Consider the following 15,290-nt stretch of genomic DNA (forward strand, 5'->3'; position numbering starts at 1 on the left):
ACTTAAAACTGTCATCATACTTAAAGGTGGAAGAATTTAACATATAATGCATATTGGTTTACACTTGTACTCTCACACTAGGTATCAGTCTGCCATAGCTCACTACTAGTCCACATCCATTCATGTCTTTGCGATTGATTTCTAATTGCTCGCTTTCTAAATAATTCTCACACCAGCTGCCATCGTTTTAATTACATGAACAGCAGAGTAAATATGCTTAATTCGCCTCTAGATGGATTTTTTTGTGCCTGTGCCAAGAAAGTTTCCATGTCTCACCAAAGGCAATCAAAGCCACCATGTCATCCACTTGTCTTCTGCAGCCTCTGCTACTGTGGCAAGTTCCCATGAGCTCGTGAACACAGGCTGGAGAGCAGCACTGTGTTTCGATGCTAAAAGAAGTGGCCGCGGAATTAACTCAAAGACCGCACTCCAATGTCGTCTCAGGAGAGCCGTGAGCACGGACTGAACAGATTTCACATTAACACACTGGGCAAAGGGGGACCAAGGGAATGAGCAGGAACAGTGCTGCTCCTTTTGACTCCTTGGCAATACACAGCCACTGTTAATGAAGTGGCTGTGCTTGGAAATGGGGTGCTAAGCAGCCGTAAAATATATGTACGTCGTTTCTATTGCCACAGCAGCTCCTTGGCTTCCTCCAGTATAACTGCTGAGCCCTGCACTGAGAGCATTGCATAAGACTGCTCAAAGTCAAACCATAAGCTATGCATTGTAGCTGGCTACATTTCACTGCCTAGAGGCTCTTGTCTGCCTCCTCCTCCTCTTCTTCCTCCTTCTTGTTTTCATCCTCGCATCCCCCATCCCCTTATCCCTCCTTTCTGTCATGCTTCAGTGGGCCACCTGAGGGGGGGATCTGCGCTTCCCTCTGCCTGGTGACAGCTTGCAGGGAGATGTGGGCAGTCTTCGCAGCTGGAGGAACTAGGAGAAGAGCGGAGATGCTCTGGATTAGGGCTTCCACAGAGAGGAAGTCCGCTGGGCTGATTTGCTACTAGGGGTATACAAAAACCAGTGACTTTTTAACAATTGACCTTGATTATCTGTTTTTGTTTTCTTCATTGTATCATCCAGTAATTGGGAAGGGAAGGTGACGTAAAAGGATAGATAGCAAGGGGAAGAGGTGAGCTCATTTGGGGCAGTTACTGTGTATTTGTAAATGAGTAATAGATAATTAATCATGTGTAGGATGTTTGATGCATGATATAATAAGACTTATGATCATGCAATCATTTAGGCCCTCAGCAAGGAAATCCTGAAGAAAAAACAGCAGTTCATATCGTGTACAAGTGCTGAAAGGTTTGATAGGATAGATAGAGTTTAAACCATCATCCTTGGAGAAGATGAATACATTCAGAGCTGACCTCAGAACGTTGGAAAAGCTTGTTATTCAGAGGACATGATGTCAAAGTCCTTTGAGTGCTGTACTGTTTGTGCACTTTGAGGTTAGACTGGCACAGTACGGGTCTCGCAGTCTTTATTAGAACTCAGTATGACATGCATACACAGCTCAAGGCGCAGTTTTGCACAGTCTTTACATGGTGCCTGGCTCACTTAAAAGGTCCTGACTGAAAAAGCTTTCCTGCGTTTGAGAGAGGACGGAGTGCAAAACAACTTTACGCCTTTGATCAATGGTGTAATGTTTTTATAGGAAGGTTTAGCTCCTTTTCCTAGCCGAAGTGTCGGGACGTCGGACATCTTTTAAATTCCAACAAATGGCATATTTATCATCCTCTCTAATTACTCTCAACACAATCTTGGCTTGGGTTTTTGTTTACTGCGAAGTCTTGCTGAGAGAGCAGAGGCGAAGGGAGATGGCTAAAACAGAAAATATTCAATAAGGTTGTACAGAACAGAAAGAAGTGCCATAAAACAAACTTTTTTAAAAATGTAGAACTAAGTCAGTTTGCCTGCATATGTCTATCTCAGCCCTAGGGAGATGTACACAATATGCTGAACATCTGTACAACATAAAACTGCTTTACATGCAGTACATTCCACCTTTCTTCGTGAAACCTGTAATATAATTTTTTGTCTATGTGAGAGAAGTGATGATTTAACTCCTTTTGTTGACCCGCTGTGGACATAAAACACATAATCTTTGCCTGTAATGTAATTTGGTGTAAAAATGCTATATTAAAAATCACCATATATCTGACACACTCAACAAAAATTCATGAAAGCTTCATGAAAGCACCACTTGGAGCAGAGCTATTTATTAGATAGCATTATACTGTAGTCATGGCATTGTGTCCAGTGCTTTTATGTTCCACTGCTGTTGAAGTGTTCCCTCTGGTCTGACGTAATCATGCTTTAACAATGACCACCAGTCAACAATGGCCTTTGAATCACTATGTTTGAGGGGGGTGGAGAAGTTGGCTTGGCTTTTAACTGTCTATGTAAACCTTGCAGGTTTCGCTTTTATAGTTCTCAGTGAATGGAACTTTGACTCAGCTGCTGAGCACACGTTTTAAAGCTTAAAGTTAGAAAACAACTTTGTGGCCTGTTGTTTATTAGCAAGCTGGTCTGATGAAGGCATTGTTTTGCTGTCTGGCTTTGCTTTGACTCGCAATAGAGTAACTCATCGTCTGGTTGAGACTGACAGTTAGATCGGTTCATCAGGGCGGATGTGGTTGTAAATGCTAGTGTGTGGCTGAGAAAATGATTAAGCTCCATAGCCCTCATGAGAGCATTTGGACCTAATTAACCCACTTCTTTTTGCCTGTATCTTGCATTTAACTACACTTTCCCCTGACAACACACTGTTGTGGTGTCTACGCAGTATATTCCCAGTCACCAACAAATGAAGTCACTAGTAGATGTTGGCTTGTATTAACAGAAATATGATCGCTGCTCTGTATCAGTGAGACGTACTAGTACTATTAACTGCTTCAGCTGAAGTCATTTCATCTCTGCAAGTGCCAGTGCTTCCAAGGAGAACATTGGCAAAGCATTTAGAGAGATGGAGCGTGGAGACCGGCTGCAACGCAAAGAGATGCAACTATTCTCTCTCTGTTATTACTTTATTATTCTATACACTGTAAGCTGTAGAGAGTGTACACATTTAGATTGGTTGTGTGTGTCCTTTTGGAGGCCATGGGAAGCAGTTCACTTTACAGCTTTACAATTTGAACTGTTCTTTATCAGAATAATTTCACTTCAGCCTCACTGTGTTTCTCTTTATATATGGGTGGTTTTACCCTAATTAAAAAAGAAAAAACCCACACATTTGCAGTGCAGTGGTTTCCAATCTGAGAGCAGAAACACTCTAATGGGTCACAAAATGAATCTTAAGAGATGGACTAAGAAACAAATAGCTTCTGCTACTGGTGACTTTATTTTTTTTATACTTCTAATAATAAGATACCAATGACTCAATTTGCACTACTCCATTTTAATGAACCTTCCACCGTATACATGCTGGAGTACTACACCGATGGCTGAACCGAATTTTAAGGGCCAGGGGCAAAATAGTACATACAACAACTGTTCTAGTGCTGTCTGGCCATGCAGATGGTTTTGTTTATTTGTTCATGTTTTGAGTCTTTGACACTGCTGTCTTCACCCGAAGCCCAGGTGAATGCAATTTTGTTTGTGCAGCTCACATTATCAAAATATTATGTTTTAAAAATTCAATCTCTTTCCAGAGGTTGTGTGTCCTTGTTATTTTGAATAATCCAGAGAACACACTGTTTTCACGTTTGCATGAGAGACTTGCATATCTCAATAAATGAACAAATAAAGCCCAATATGGATGGCCAGATACCAATATGTTTTGGAAAGTGCGTGTTTTTTTTGTTAGCAGGAGTTAAAGTGAGACTTCTGTGGACTGTAGGTAGATGGCCTGGTCCATCTTTTCTGCTTAATGTAATTTGCCGTTTTTTGTTGCTGTCTTCTCCTCCTTCAGTTGAAGAGCGGATCTCGTCCTCTCCATTTTAACTGCTCCTGCCCACTTCAAAGATGAGTGCAAAGTCGGCCATCAACAAAGAGGTCTTCATACCCCATGATGAGAAGATGCTTGCTGCTGTGCAGGTGAAGCGGAGGACCAAGAAGAAGATCCCTTTCCTGGCCACTGGTGGTCAGGGAGACTATATGACCTTCATCTGCCTCTCAGGTCAGAAGACGAATGACTCTTCTCCTTTCCTTTCCTTTCTTCTCCTCTCCTTTCCTTTCTTTTCCTTTCTTTTCCTCTCCTCTCCTCTGTGTGTTGTGCTTTTGTGGCCCAGAGTCACATTTAAACATGTCTTCCTTAATTTCCTCGCTAATGTTCACACTGATGAGCATGTTTATGTTTCCTCTGCCAATAGGATGACACACTAACTCAATTTACTGCTGGGCTTTAGGTCAGTCCCTTTTAAACAAATTAGATTTAAGCTAAAATTGAATAATTGTTTCAGCAGAAATTGAGGTTTAAATTATTTTGTTTTTTTCCCCCCTTCTTGAACACCAGTTGAGAGATTGCTTGTTAATTGAATTAGCCATGCATATTCTTCATGAAGAGAATAGCTAGAGCCTATTAATACCACTGCCAGCAGAACTGCTTATGAAGATCAATGACATTTCTTAATCCTACCATTTTAATGTGAATTAAACTCTGCTTTGGCAGAAGCAGATCACGTCACTCAAAGGTTCAGAGTTAATAATGGTGAGGAATTTGGACTATCAGTACAGCACAAACGCCAGTACAGTCTCTCTATGCAGTATAAAATTCAAGGTTGCTTTCCAGCATTCAAACTATTCAGCACAAGCTTCTGTGTTTACACTCTCGGGCACAAACACAAAAAAGCAAGTTGTGTCAAGTGCAAGTCACAAGTTAACTACAGGTTTCCGAAAACAGACACCGTTCTTCCGAAGGGTTTATGATGAATCATTCCTCCTTTTGATGTGGAAATGAGTGTTGCTTGATATTCACTTGCTGCAGTGGCAGTCTCATCACGGCCTCAGCAGCAGCCTTCACCTCTTTGCCCGATTGAGCTCTGCTGCTCCAAAGTCTATTCAAGTCATTGAATGTCCTGACTGCTTATTCTGCATGACATACGTGAAATACAAAAGTATCTGATCTTGTGGCTTCCTGAATTCCTTGAATTCTTTTTGATAATGGTTACAGCAGAATACACAATATTATATGGATGGACTGAACATTGGTTTTAAGTGAAAAGCTGCTAGTTTGAATCCCAGTTGTGGATCAACAGGTACACATTTATGTTCTTTATGTCGCTGTAATCTTATATAACCTAATCCTATCTTTGTGTTGCTTGAATAGGAGTACACAGTATGCTGTAGCAAAGACTGCATTTTTAAACATCAGCACTGGCCAAGGCCACCTCGAGGACTGCAGAGACACACAGTGATTTGAGTTTTGTTTTTCTGCAGAGTGTCCAAGTGTGAACTTAGAGGAGTGTGTGTATGACCCTGTGCTAGCAAGCGGGCCCCCTGCTCATGTGTATTTCAGCAAGACGTCATACCCCACCATACAAGCTCTGTTTGTTTATTAATGATTAATCTAGTGATTTGAAAAATGATTACTGTGAAGTTTATATATAAAAAAAGATGTCTCCAAGTGACTTGTTTTGTCCAACCAACAGTCCAGAAATCCAAATAAATTTACAGTGATATGAAACAGAGAAAAGCAGTAAATTCTTCCATTTGAGAAGTTGAAATGTGCAATTGTTTGGACATTTGCAGTGATTGATTCCTTATGTCTCTCCCGCCATTTCCTGGCATCAGTCTATTTTTGACAAATAACACTGTTGGCAAAATTGTTCCTATAAAAATGCCCTTTTCATAATTGTGTCAATTAATCAATTTGGCAAATATTTATCTAGTATCACTCATCCTTTATTTGGTAATTAGAGACATAACTTCAGTCTGTCTCAGTGGGAATGCCTATTCTTTAATGTTGCAAAGTTGTGGCAATGCTTGTCAGTTTGTTGCAAGAGTAACCAGGACAGAGAGACAGAACGACTGAGGCGGGTTGAGTCTTAAATCCTTGGTGACGCGTTGAAGGGTAGCCAATTTATACTGCCTTAAAGTTTTTTATCTGCGGAGGATTTATACACTAGATCTCTAGTGTTGGAGCAAGATAAGTTTGCTTCAGTCAGTGACTCCAACCTTGCATTAAAGACGGAGAGGCCTAATGTAGGACTGCGTGACTAAAGGGATTTAGGGTTGTTGCATTCTTACTTCATTTACTTTTTATATAACACAGCTGAATAGGTGCGTCTTCTGTTTTGCTGCATGGGGGATGGAAGTGGGAGTCAAGGCTCTCTGAATGGTTAGTTTTCTCATTCCTATTCCAAAAAAAAAAAAACAAGAAAATAAAAAGCATTCACTGACATTTTTGCTTTATTATGAGCAGAGAAATCAAGCTATTTCATCGTTGTGCTGAAAAGCCTTTCGCTGATTCAGAGTCAGTCTTTATTCAAATAGGAACAAATGAGCAAAATGTTCTAAAGCAAATCAAGAAACTGAAAAGTTTAGGGCTACTTCCTTTCATCACCATAATCACCCAAGTTTATGTCCTGCCATAATTAGCCTGTTTAAAAGTTTATTGCTGTCTGTTTTCAGCAGTCTCCTGACTAAGCTGCTGTTTGGTATCACGTGCGGGAGCACAGTAGTGAAGGCCGGCTAGTCATGTGGCATTTACTTAAGCCAGCCAGGCATTGTTCTGAATTATTTGTGTGTGTGTATGTGTACTGTATAGCCTAACCATGAGTGTGAAACCAGCCTGCAAATCCCAGCACAATAGCAATAAAAGGCTGGTGTGTGACTTGAGCATGTAGAGCTTCTTTGCAACTATGTGAAAGCTCTGTGTATGTATATAAGGTTGGGGGAAGGGGAAAGGGAGGGGGGTGGCGTGGACAGTCTCATGACTACAGTGGTAGATAGTTGCGGCCTGAGGGCAATACAGTGGCAGAATTATGTAATCTGTGGTATGTCACGGCTAAAGGAAGCCCACTGTATGAGGAGCTATGCTTTATAGACAGCCATGGGCACTTCACTCTCAAGCTGAGCAGGGTGCCAGAATGAAACACCAGGCCATCGCTGTTGCTCTAATTCAGGATAATATGCTGCAGCGCTGTGTTATATCTGCCTGAAGTAAAATGAGATGTTTTCAACTAGTGCGACTACTGAAAATATTCTCACTTGCAATTGCAAAAGCAAATGACTTGTGAATCTTCTTATCTGTTTGGAATAAATCACTGCTGTCACAGGCATGTAATATGGATGTTATGTAATTGACCTTGTAACCACAGCAGTCAGTTAGAGCTGTCTTTTCAGTGTGGGGTGAGTCTTTGAATTGGCTCTTTGTCGAACACATGGCTTTTTGTCTTAGGTGGAGAGATGCATCTATCAGTGGAACAACAAGGCCCTGGACTTCTGCCACTTTGAAAGCAGTGCTTGTACATGTGGCTCCAGGAAAACAAGACTGGCTTGGCTCACGTTAGCTAGCCGTTTAGCTGGCTGTTTTGGCTTCACTGTGAAATCGTGGAAATCAGTTGTATGCCAGTGAAGCAGAACATTGATATTCTTAAATTTCTTAAAAAATTTCCTAATTAGTTCTATCTGAGTGGATTTCTGGGTGCATGATTAAGCCCGTGTTCATGTTTTATCCTGTTTGATGTGGGTTTGGAAACCGGTGCATTTCCTCCACTTTGCTTTCCAATTCACAGTCAGATGGGATTCAGTCAGAGTGAAATCTCTTGTGCTTTGATTGTGGTGAGATCATTCACAGGATTATGTGATATTTAAAACACATTTTAAGATGAACCCAGCAAAATCATTTTAAAGATCATGTTGCAGTATAGAGCCCCGGTGTATAACTTCCTTCCTATTTGTCTTCATGTCCAAGGAGCTCTACTCAATAAACTTTGAATTTTAGATTAGGACCTAACAAATACTTATTATCGAACATTGTCTGTGAACTCTGCATAACCACCAAAGGAGATAAATCCATATAAACTTGTTTGTTATAGGCCAGTGTTTTGTTGTGGTATCAGATTGACTTTGTCATATCTGGTTTATTGTACCAAATGTGATACAAAACACTCTCTGCAGTCTTGCTCTGTCTTTACTTCACCTCTGTGACCAGTAGATTCTCTCAGCTTGGCTGTGTTGAGATTTCTAAGATATCTTTGATCTTATACACACACACACACACACACACACACACACACACACACACTCTCACACTCACACACACACACACACACACACACACACGTGCACACATAGTTGTTCAACTGTAGAAAGTAACGTATGTTAACGCTTTCACAACATCAGGGGTCTTGATGACATAGGAGTGTGTTGGACCGAAGCCAGAAGCTTAACATGGACCAAGTCGGTTAGAGAGATTTCTCTTTGATCACTGGGCTTCACGCGGTGCCTTTATGGCTGGACCTCAGGGCAGAAACACTGGACCGCCCACAGAATGTTTGGCAGGAGGGATGTGAGGCCAGTTGAGCGAGATAAGACACTGTGAAGGTTCACTGGAGCAGCCTATTAGTCTACGTGGTATTCATTTCATTTTTTTTTTCCTCATCTGAGAGGAAAACACATTTTCTTCCCTTCCCAGCCCATTTCTCCTTTGAGCAGTTCTAATGATTTTCAACACCGCTTTTTTGCTCTTGTTGTTTACATCTGTGCATGTTTGGGTGTGTAATTGCTACAGGTTGTTGGCTTTGGGGGCTTTGGTGAAAGAAATTAGCAGGCTGCATCTGTTGGTTTTGAAATCATATTAGGGAAAGCCATCTTTTAGATTTTTCATTAACTTACTTGTTTGGTAGATACAAGCCAGCTAACACATGCTTTGTGTGTTTGGCTACATTATGTGTGTTTACATCTGTGCTGGTACCCCGGTTTTGAGTCATGTTCTGATTTTGATCTTATTTTGGATGATGATGCTTACATGATCATAAAAAAACTTTGTTATTCATATCCCTAAAGTTTCTAACTGTATCCAGGTTTCTGGTCATTTGTGTGCTGTTTTGTGTCTAGTTTTCTCAAAGCTGGGATAAGGTCTACAAAACATAACAATCATAACCAGGATACTTTGTACTCATTGTGGCTTTATGTTAATATGTGAATTTCCATGTGGGAAGCATGTGGGCATCCATATTTACGGGTGTATTCATGTGTTTATGCAGGCATGTTGTTTTGTGGGTTGGTTCGCATGTTTCTAAGTGCAGCCTGTGTCTTTCGTATGTAATGGTTGGCATCTCTTTTTGTGTGGTTTGACGTTGTTTTGAAAGTTGAACAACACAAAGTAGTACTTTGTCATATGATACACAGGGATTATTGACTTTGAATACCTTTTTAATTGGACCCAGTGATGCATGACATCTGTATATATTCCATTCACTCCCATTTATCTTGTATTAACAGTGAGCTCTCTTTGTTGAAAGGACAAAGATCTCTTACTTACTGTCAAAGAACGTCTTCAGGCCAGTATCAGTGTTTTCTCCAAGGCCATGTAGAATATAGATTCTTCACTTAGCACACCAGTTTGTGTATTGCGCTTTCCACTTCACTCCATCCATCATCGGTGGTCTCGAGGCTATTGATTACACGGTGAAATGGATGGGCAAGCAGATCGTGTAGCTCCCTGGTATATTAAGATGCTCAGGCCAATTGGAAAGTCAGATCAGTTATGACCTTAGTTGCTCAGTTTTATACATTTTAGATTGTGGGTGTGTTTACCAAGGTTATCCCAACCAAGTTGAGATAGAAGCAGGAATGCAAGATCATGGATACAAATTTTAAGGATCTGGTCTTAACACTGCACTATTTAAAGAAAAATACAGTATGCATGAAGGTCTAGGTTGGAAAATACATAAATGTTTCACTGGTAAGATTGAATTTTAACACTGCTTATGAGTGGAATTTATTTTAAAACAGATAAGAGAGTTTTAAAGATAAAAGAACAGCATAATAAAGTAACTTTAACAAAAGTGGTTCAAAACAAGGCTGTACTTCTAGCTACTTCATAATAATACCATACTGTGATGGCAGAGGCTGCTGCACAATGGGCCAACTGCTTATCAGAAATATTTATTCACACAGCCATCTCTAATGGCTTTAAATGACATGGAAAGAGTTTTGAGGTGGGTAGATGTGAAACATGAAATGTCCTTAAAAGTGGCGTCCAATTTATACAACATACCAAAATATTCTGTTGGTCTGGGGGCATTAGGGAACAGAGAGTGCAGGGTAGACTGTGTGTCCAACGTACGTATGCATGAGATTAATGGAATAAAGGGAACGCATCCAAACATATGAGCCCCTTGATGTTTGTAAAATAGTTAGGTCTTTGCTCTTTGGCTAGCTGTAGGCTCATAATGGCCATTTTAATGGTAGTGGAGATGAAGATTGTACTAATGATAGATGGGAGTTATGGATTTCACAGTTTTACAGTAAGTTCAGCTTCATTGTTGGCCCATGCTCTTCTCAACATTTCCTGGTTCTGGTTTGGTTTTTATCTAACGGACAGAATATCTAAGGGAGTCTGGACAAATGTTTGTTAATGAGGACTAGCCTGGCGTGGGTGGTCTGTGTTCTGTTGTGAAGAATGTTGCCTTCTGTGGGTTTCTTACAAGGCTAGTGTAGCAGCAGTGACTGATGCCGGCCTCCCAGTGTTTACTGAGAGCTGAGACATGCAGCCCACTCACACAGGCCCAGATGCATCAGCATGACACTAACACCATATTCCCTGTTGAGGTATGTGTCTGCGTGTCTGCATGCATCCAAAACGTCTTTGTATCAGTGTGCCATGGCAGCCTTTATCTAGACTAATTAGGCTCTTGCAGAAGCTCAACTCATTTTTGTGCTCTCTAAAACATGAACTGTCTTCACCCCTCACTCTCGCCCCCCTCTTATCATGTCAGCCTCCTCCTCAGGCCCTTGGCTCCAATCTTCTCCTGGCCAAGATGAGGGTCCTTAAAAGTCTTGAGAAAGGCTTCAATGTTTGAGTGACCTCAGCTTAGCCTAGGAGAGATCTAAGATAGAGTAAAGGAGGAAAAAGAAGTGAGGGACAGATGGCAAAGTGAAAAGACTGAACCGAAGAGATGGAATGAAAATGTTTTGCAAGCTTTGAAACAGTTTGCAGGAAAGAACACTAAGAACACTAAGGCTGTCGCTACTGATTCAAACATTTGTTTGAACCTGAGGAAAAATGTGATATTCAGAGTGACAGCTAGACCTCTTTGAATTCAAAAGTTACAGGCTAGACTTTACAGGCAAGACTTTGAAGAATTGCATGCATGGAAGAGATATTTTGGAGTGCAAATTTTATACTGGAAGGTTTTAGCATTTCCCCAGTTGTTTTGTATCAGCTGGAGCATGCTAGCAAGTGACACTCTTCCACTGTATGGGACAGTTTTCCGCTTAGTTACAGTTAAAATTAGGTGTAATTAGTGTCAAACATTGTTCAATAGCACTGTCTGTGGAAACACCTCAAACACGACGATGGCATCACCTGATTTTGTTGATTAGCAGAATGAAACAGACTCCAAGACTTTTTCTCCACAGTTTCCAATCCAGATTTCCAAGTGAGAGGCTCTCTGTTGATTCAGACCAAAGTAATAACTAATGATATATGAGTGTTTATCTTTGTGGATATGTGGCTTGATTAGAGAATTATGTTTTAGGAGTCAAGCATATGATCAAAGTACTTGAGCTCTGCGCCCGATTTCATCTTCATACTCTATGTGCATGTTAGTCGGTTTGTTGTGCAGCTCTGTAAATGAGCCGAGCAGCATGATTGAAATTTGTGTTTTAGTCTAATCTCAGAGTTTATTTTTATGTATTGTGGTATACTTGGTTAATATAGACTCAGCAAGGTTTATTTGTTTTTGTTTTGTAAAGTTATTCTGAAGTTAATCTACCTTCTTATAGAACCCCACCCCTAAAAAAAACAGAAACTCAAACCGAAGTTTAAATATCAGGAAAAATATCTGTGAGAGCAGCCCATTAAAAGACATGCAGCCACAGAGCACACAGATTCACACAGCAGGTGGAGCAGGATAGATGAAAGGGCTCAGGTGCTCTGCAGGTGGACTGAGGTGTGCGTGCTGTTGTGCATACAAAAGCCTCCCTCTGAAGAGACAGCCAGCGTGTTTCATCCACTCTACAGAGAACGAGTGCGGGTTTTTGTGTCTGTGTGTGCCGATGTTGGAAAATCAGTACATGGCCCAGTGGTTCTGACAGTTCTCTTCACAGTGCTATCCTATACCAAAGTCAAACTGTCTGTCATCCTTCTCCATCAGCCCCTCCTCTGTCCTTTACTGTCCAACTGCTTGTCTTCTATCCAAACAGCACTTTAGGTCACAGAACAAACCTATAATTTTTCTTCCTGATCGCCGCACAAATCAACCCATAGTCCTGTGAGTGTTTGAGCTCCCACTGCTTTTGTCTTGGGTGTGTGTGTGTGTCTTGTTTTGCAGCACAGACAGCAGGGTGTTTTCTTTCTAGCAGGAATCTGAAGATTGGCGCGGTGATGGCAGTGCATGGTTGGTGGTTTGGAAGGCTCCCCTCAGCTCCCTATAACTCTTCGTTCTCTTTTCGGTTGCTGCTGTTGCAGATCGGCTCCCCCTCTTTGTTTAGAACAGGGGTGTTTTCTGCTTACACTGGGGACACAGGAGATGAAAGAAGCAGGGGACTGGTGGTGTTCTTTCATTGCACCTGCTTCGAGAATATATTCGCCTTGAAGTTTTTTATGGTTAGCTCCAATTTGGAGCTGATAGTTTGATTTAGTTTAGAGGGTTGTCGAAAAATATCAATACTATGATTGATACCACATGTTTAAAATCATTCCTGTTAGTTTCATTACATTACATTCGATACCGAAGTTCTTAAAAATTAGTCAGAATATCAGAATCAGAACAACGCCATCTGCGATCTATTAAGTAGGGGTGTCTCCACCTCATTCTCCTCCTCCCATGCGATCTGACAATCACACAGCTCTAGAGAAAGAGGGAGACAGATAGACAGAGAGACAGAGCAACACTTCTATCGTTTGTCAGTAAACACTAAAATAAGGTGGAGAATTAAATGGAATTCAAATGGTGGTATAAAATATAATCTACTAGAAATATAGTAATGTATTACAATAAAATACCTACCTGAGTTATGCTGTGATCATTGACTTTTTCTGCACCAGCACTGTGCACAAGTTGTACTATTCTGTGTGCATCTTGCCATTTTTCGATACTTCTATTGTGTTGAAGTTTAAAATTCTGGTGTTGTGACAGCCTCCGTTTACAGTTTTTGTGGTGTAGAAATGGATTTCCTATCATTATTCAAATCTAAATTTAGGCAGTCACGGGGGAAATTGTTCCAGAGCTCACAATGTGCATGTGCCACGATCATTTGGTACATTCATACATTATTTATGACAGGATGAATGGTTAGAGCACACAGTTTAATTCATAGGACGGGTAAACAAAGACCTCAAACTGTAGGAAAAGTCTTTGATCTGATACATGAAGAGCTGATTGTCCTCCTTTGGGTCCACTCACAGTCCCAGCTGGTCATTACAACAACAGAACTAGGTGTGGTTCTTAACCTGAAGACTTCGTGACTTCTTTCTTGTTTTGACAGAAGTGTTTAGACTGAAGGGGTTTTGTTTCTGGCCTCCTTGCTGGGATGTACTGTCGTTCTGAACGTTGTGGAAGTGCTGATGGCACACGGCAGCAGGGAATGGCCCAAGGAGATGAGATGATGTGGCCACTTAGGGATCATTGAGGGGGTAATTACACGAGGAGAGGACCACATCACACATGTTTTTGATACTGTGTACTCTGACCAAATGTATTGGCTCACTAATAGAGCATGTCAACACAATTCCCCATGTACCTGGTAAAAGTCATCTTCGTGGTGTTCTCAGTTTTTGTTTTCTGCAAACAAAGCTTGTACCCCGGACCCTTCTTCTCATCTGTGCAGGGTGTAATGGATTTGAAAAGGGGAGGAGAGGAACAAAGAAGAGAGAACTGTAATAAAAGAGCAAAGAGCCTCAGTCTTATAAAAGTCAGCCATCCATATAATTAGCTGATGGTCTGTTCTCTCTAAATATTTAAGAAGCAACTAAATCCATCAGACTTTTCTACGCATTTCATTTGGTTGTATTAAAACTGTGCTGTGTCTCTGAAGATAAAGTACTACTAAAAGTACTACGGCTCATATGAAGAAAAATGTTTTTGTTGGTTGAAAAGTCAGACTTATTTCAGAAGATTTCATTCTTGTTTCGCAACATGTTGGCATTCCTTGGTTATTACAAAATGTCCCAGCAGTGCATTATAATTCTAGACTTTATCTAGAGTCTATCACAGCTATTTGGAGGCAATAATGACCCGCTTTTAGGTCAAGGGGGTCTTACAACAACTGACTGACTGAGATTCGTTCTCCTTTTTGTTTTTAGACTTGGCCTGGAAAACATAGATTCAAAGCTTGTGTCCTCAACACTCATTAGATCTTGTCTTCTTCCATTAATTCAAGTTCTTGTTCACGTCTGGATCCTCTTTGCTGCACTTGGCGGTCTATCAAAAACTACATTTGACATAGACTTGGAGGGGCTAACTTTTGCCATCACAACAATGAAGTCAAAATCAATGTTCTGGACCGTTTGCTCTCAAACAGCTCTCTTCTGTCTGCTTCTAATATGTTTGCAAGATGGATTCTTTTTAATAGAGGATGCAGTATTTCGCTTACCATTGGAAGAACACTGTTTTTCTATGCAACGTTCTGTTCTTCAAGAGCTCTTTATTGCTTCTGTGGAATCGAAGTATGAATGAAACAAATATGTAGTCTAAATTCCTTTCTGGCTTCCTTTACCACATTAATTTTCTGACTTACTCATATTGGATATCTCACTATTAAATCTGTAGTAGTATGTGGTTTTGCTAAAAAGTTTAGGCCAACTGCTTAAATGAAGCATAACGTTCACTGTCAGTAGTTACACTGAGTTGTTCAATGTTAGGTGTTTGCCAGCAGCAGTTGCAACACATCTATTGAATATGCTGCAGAGGGAACACATTTTGTCTCACAAGCCACAAAACACTATGGAGCTTTGGTAATGTTCTTCCCAGTGGCCACTGCCATCTGTCTTTCAAGCCTTTAAAAAAAAAAAAGCACAAACAGAATGCTTTGGGATTTTAAGTAATTTATTTACCTGTCTCCGTGTGACTGCAGTGACTTTATTCTGCTTGATTGGGTCATTTGTTTGTTTGCAAGCAGGGGAAAGTAGACGATTAATACGATGAACGTCATCATTAGAGTAAAGGCCT

At 40.7% G+C, this 15,290-nt stretch overlaps 1 protein-coding gene across 7 annotated transcripts in view; it reads left to right on the forward strand.

The window, feature by feature from the left end:
• Positions 1-15,290, forward strand: part of stxbp6 (syntaxin binding protein 6 (amisyn)) — a 147,988-nt gene that overhangs the window by 5,217 nt on the left and 127,481 nt on the right. For all 7 annotated transcript variants that reach the window (XM_027274561.1, XM_027274558.1, XM_027274557.1 and 4 more), the window contains exon 2: positions 3,920-4,126. In XM_027274561.1, coding sequence (XP_027130362.1) covers positions 3,973-4,126 — 154 coding nt within the window. In that variant the 5' untranslated portion in view covers positions 3,920-3,972. The remainder of the gene's footprint in view (positions 1-3,919; positions 4,127-15,290) is intronic.

The sequence above is a fragment of the Larimichthys crocea genome, chromosome XXIV (genome assembly GCF_000972845.2).
Source record: "Larimichthys crocea isolate SSNF chromosome XXIV, L_crocea_2.0, whole genome shotgun sequence".
In the NCBI taxonomy this organism is placed as follows: Eukaryota; Metazoa; Chordata; class Actinopteri; family Sciaenidae; genus Larimichthys; species Larimichthys crocea.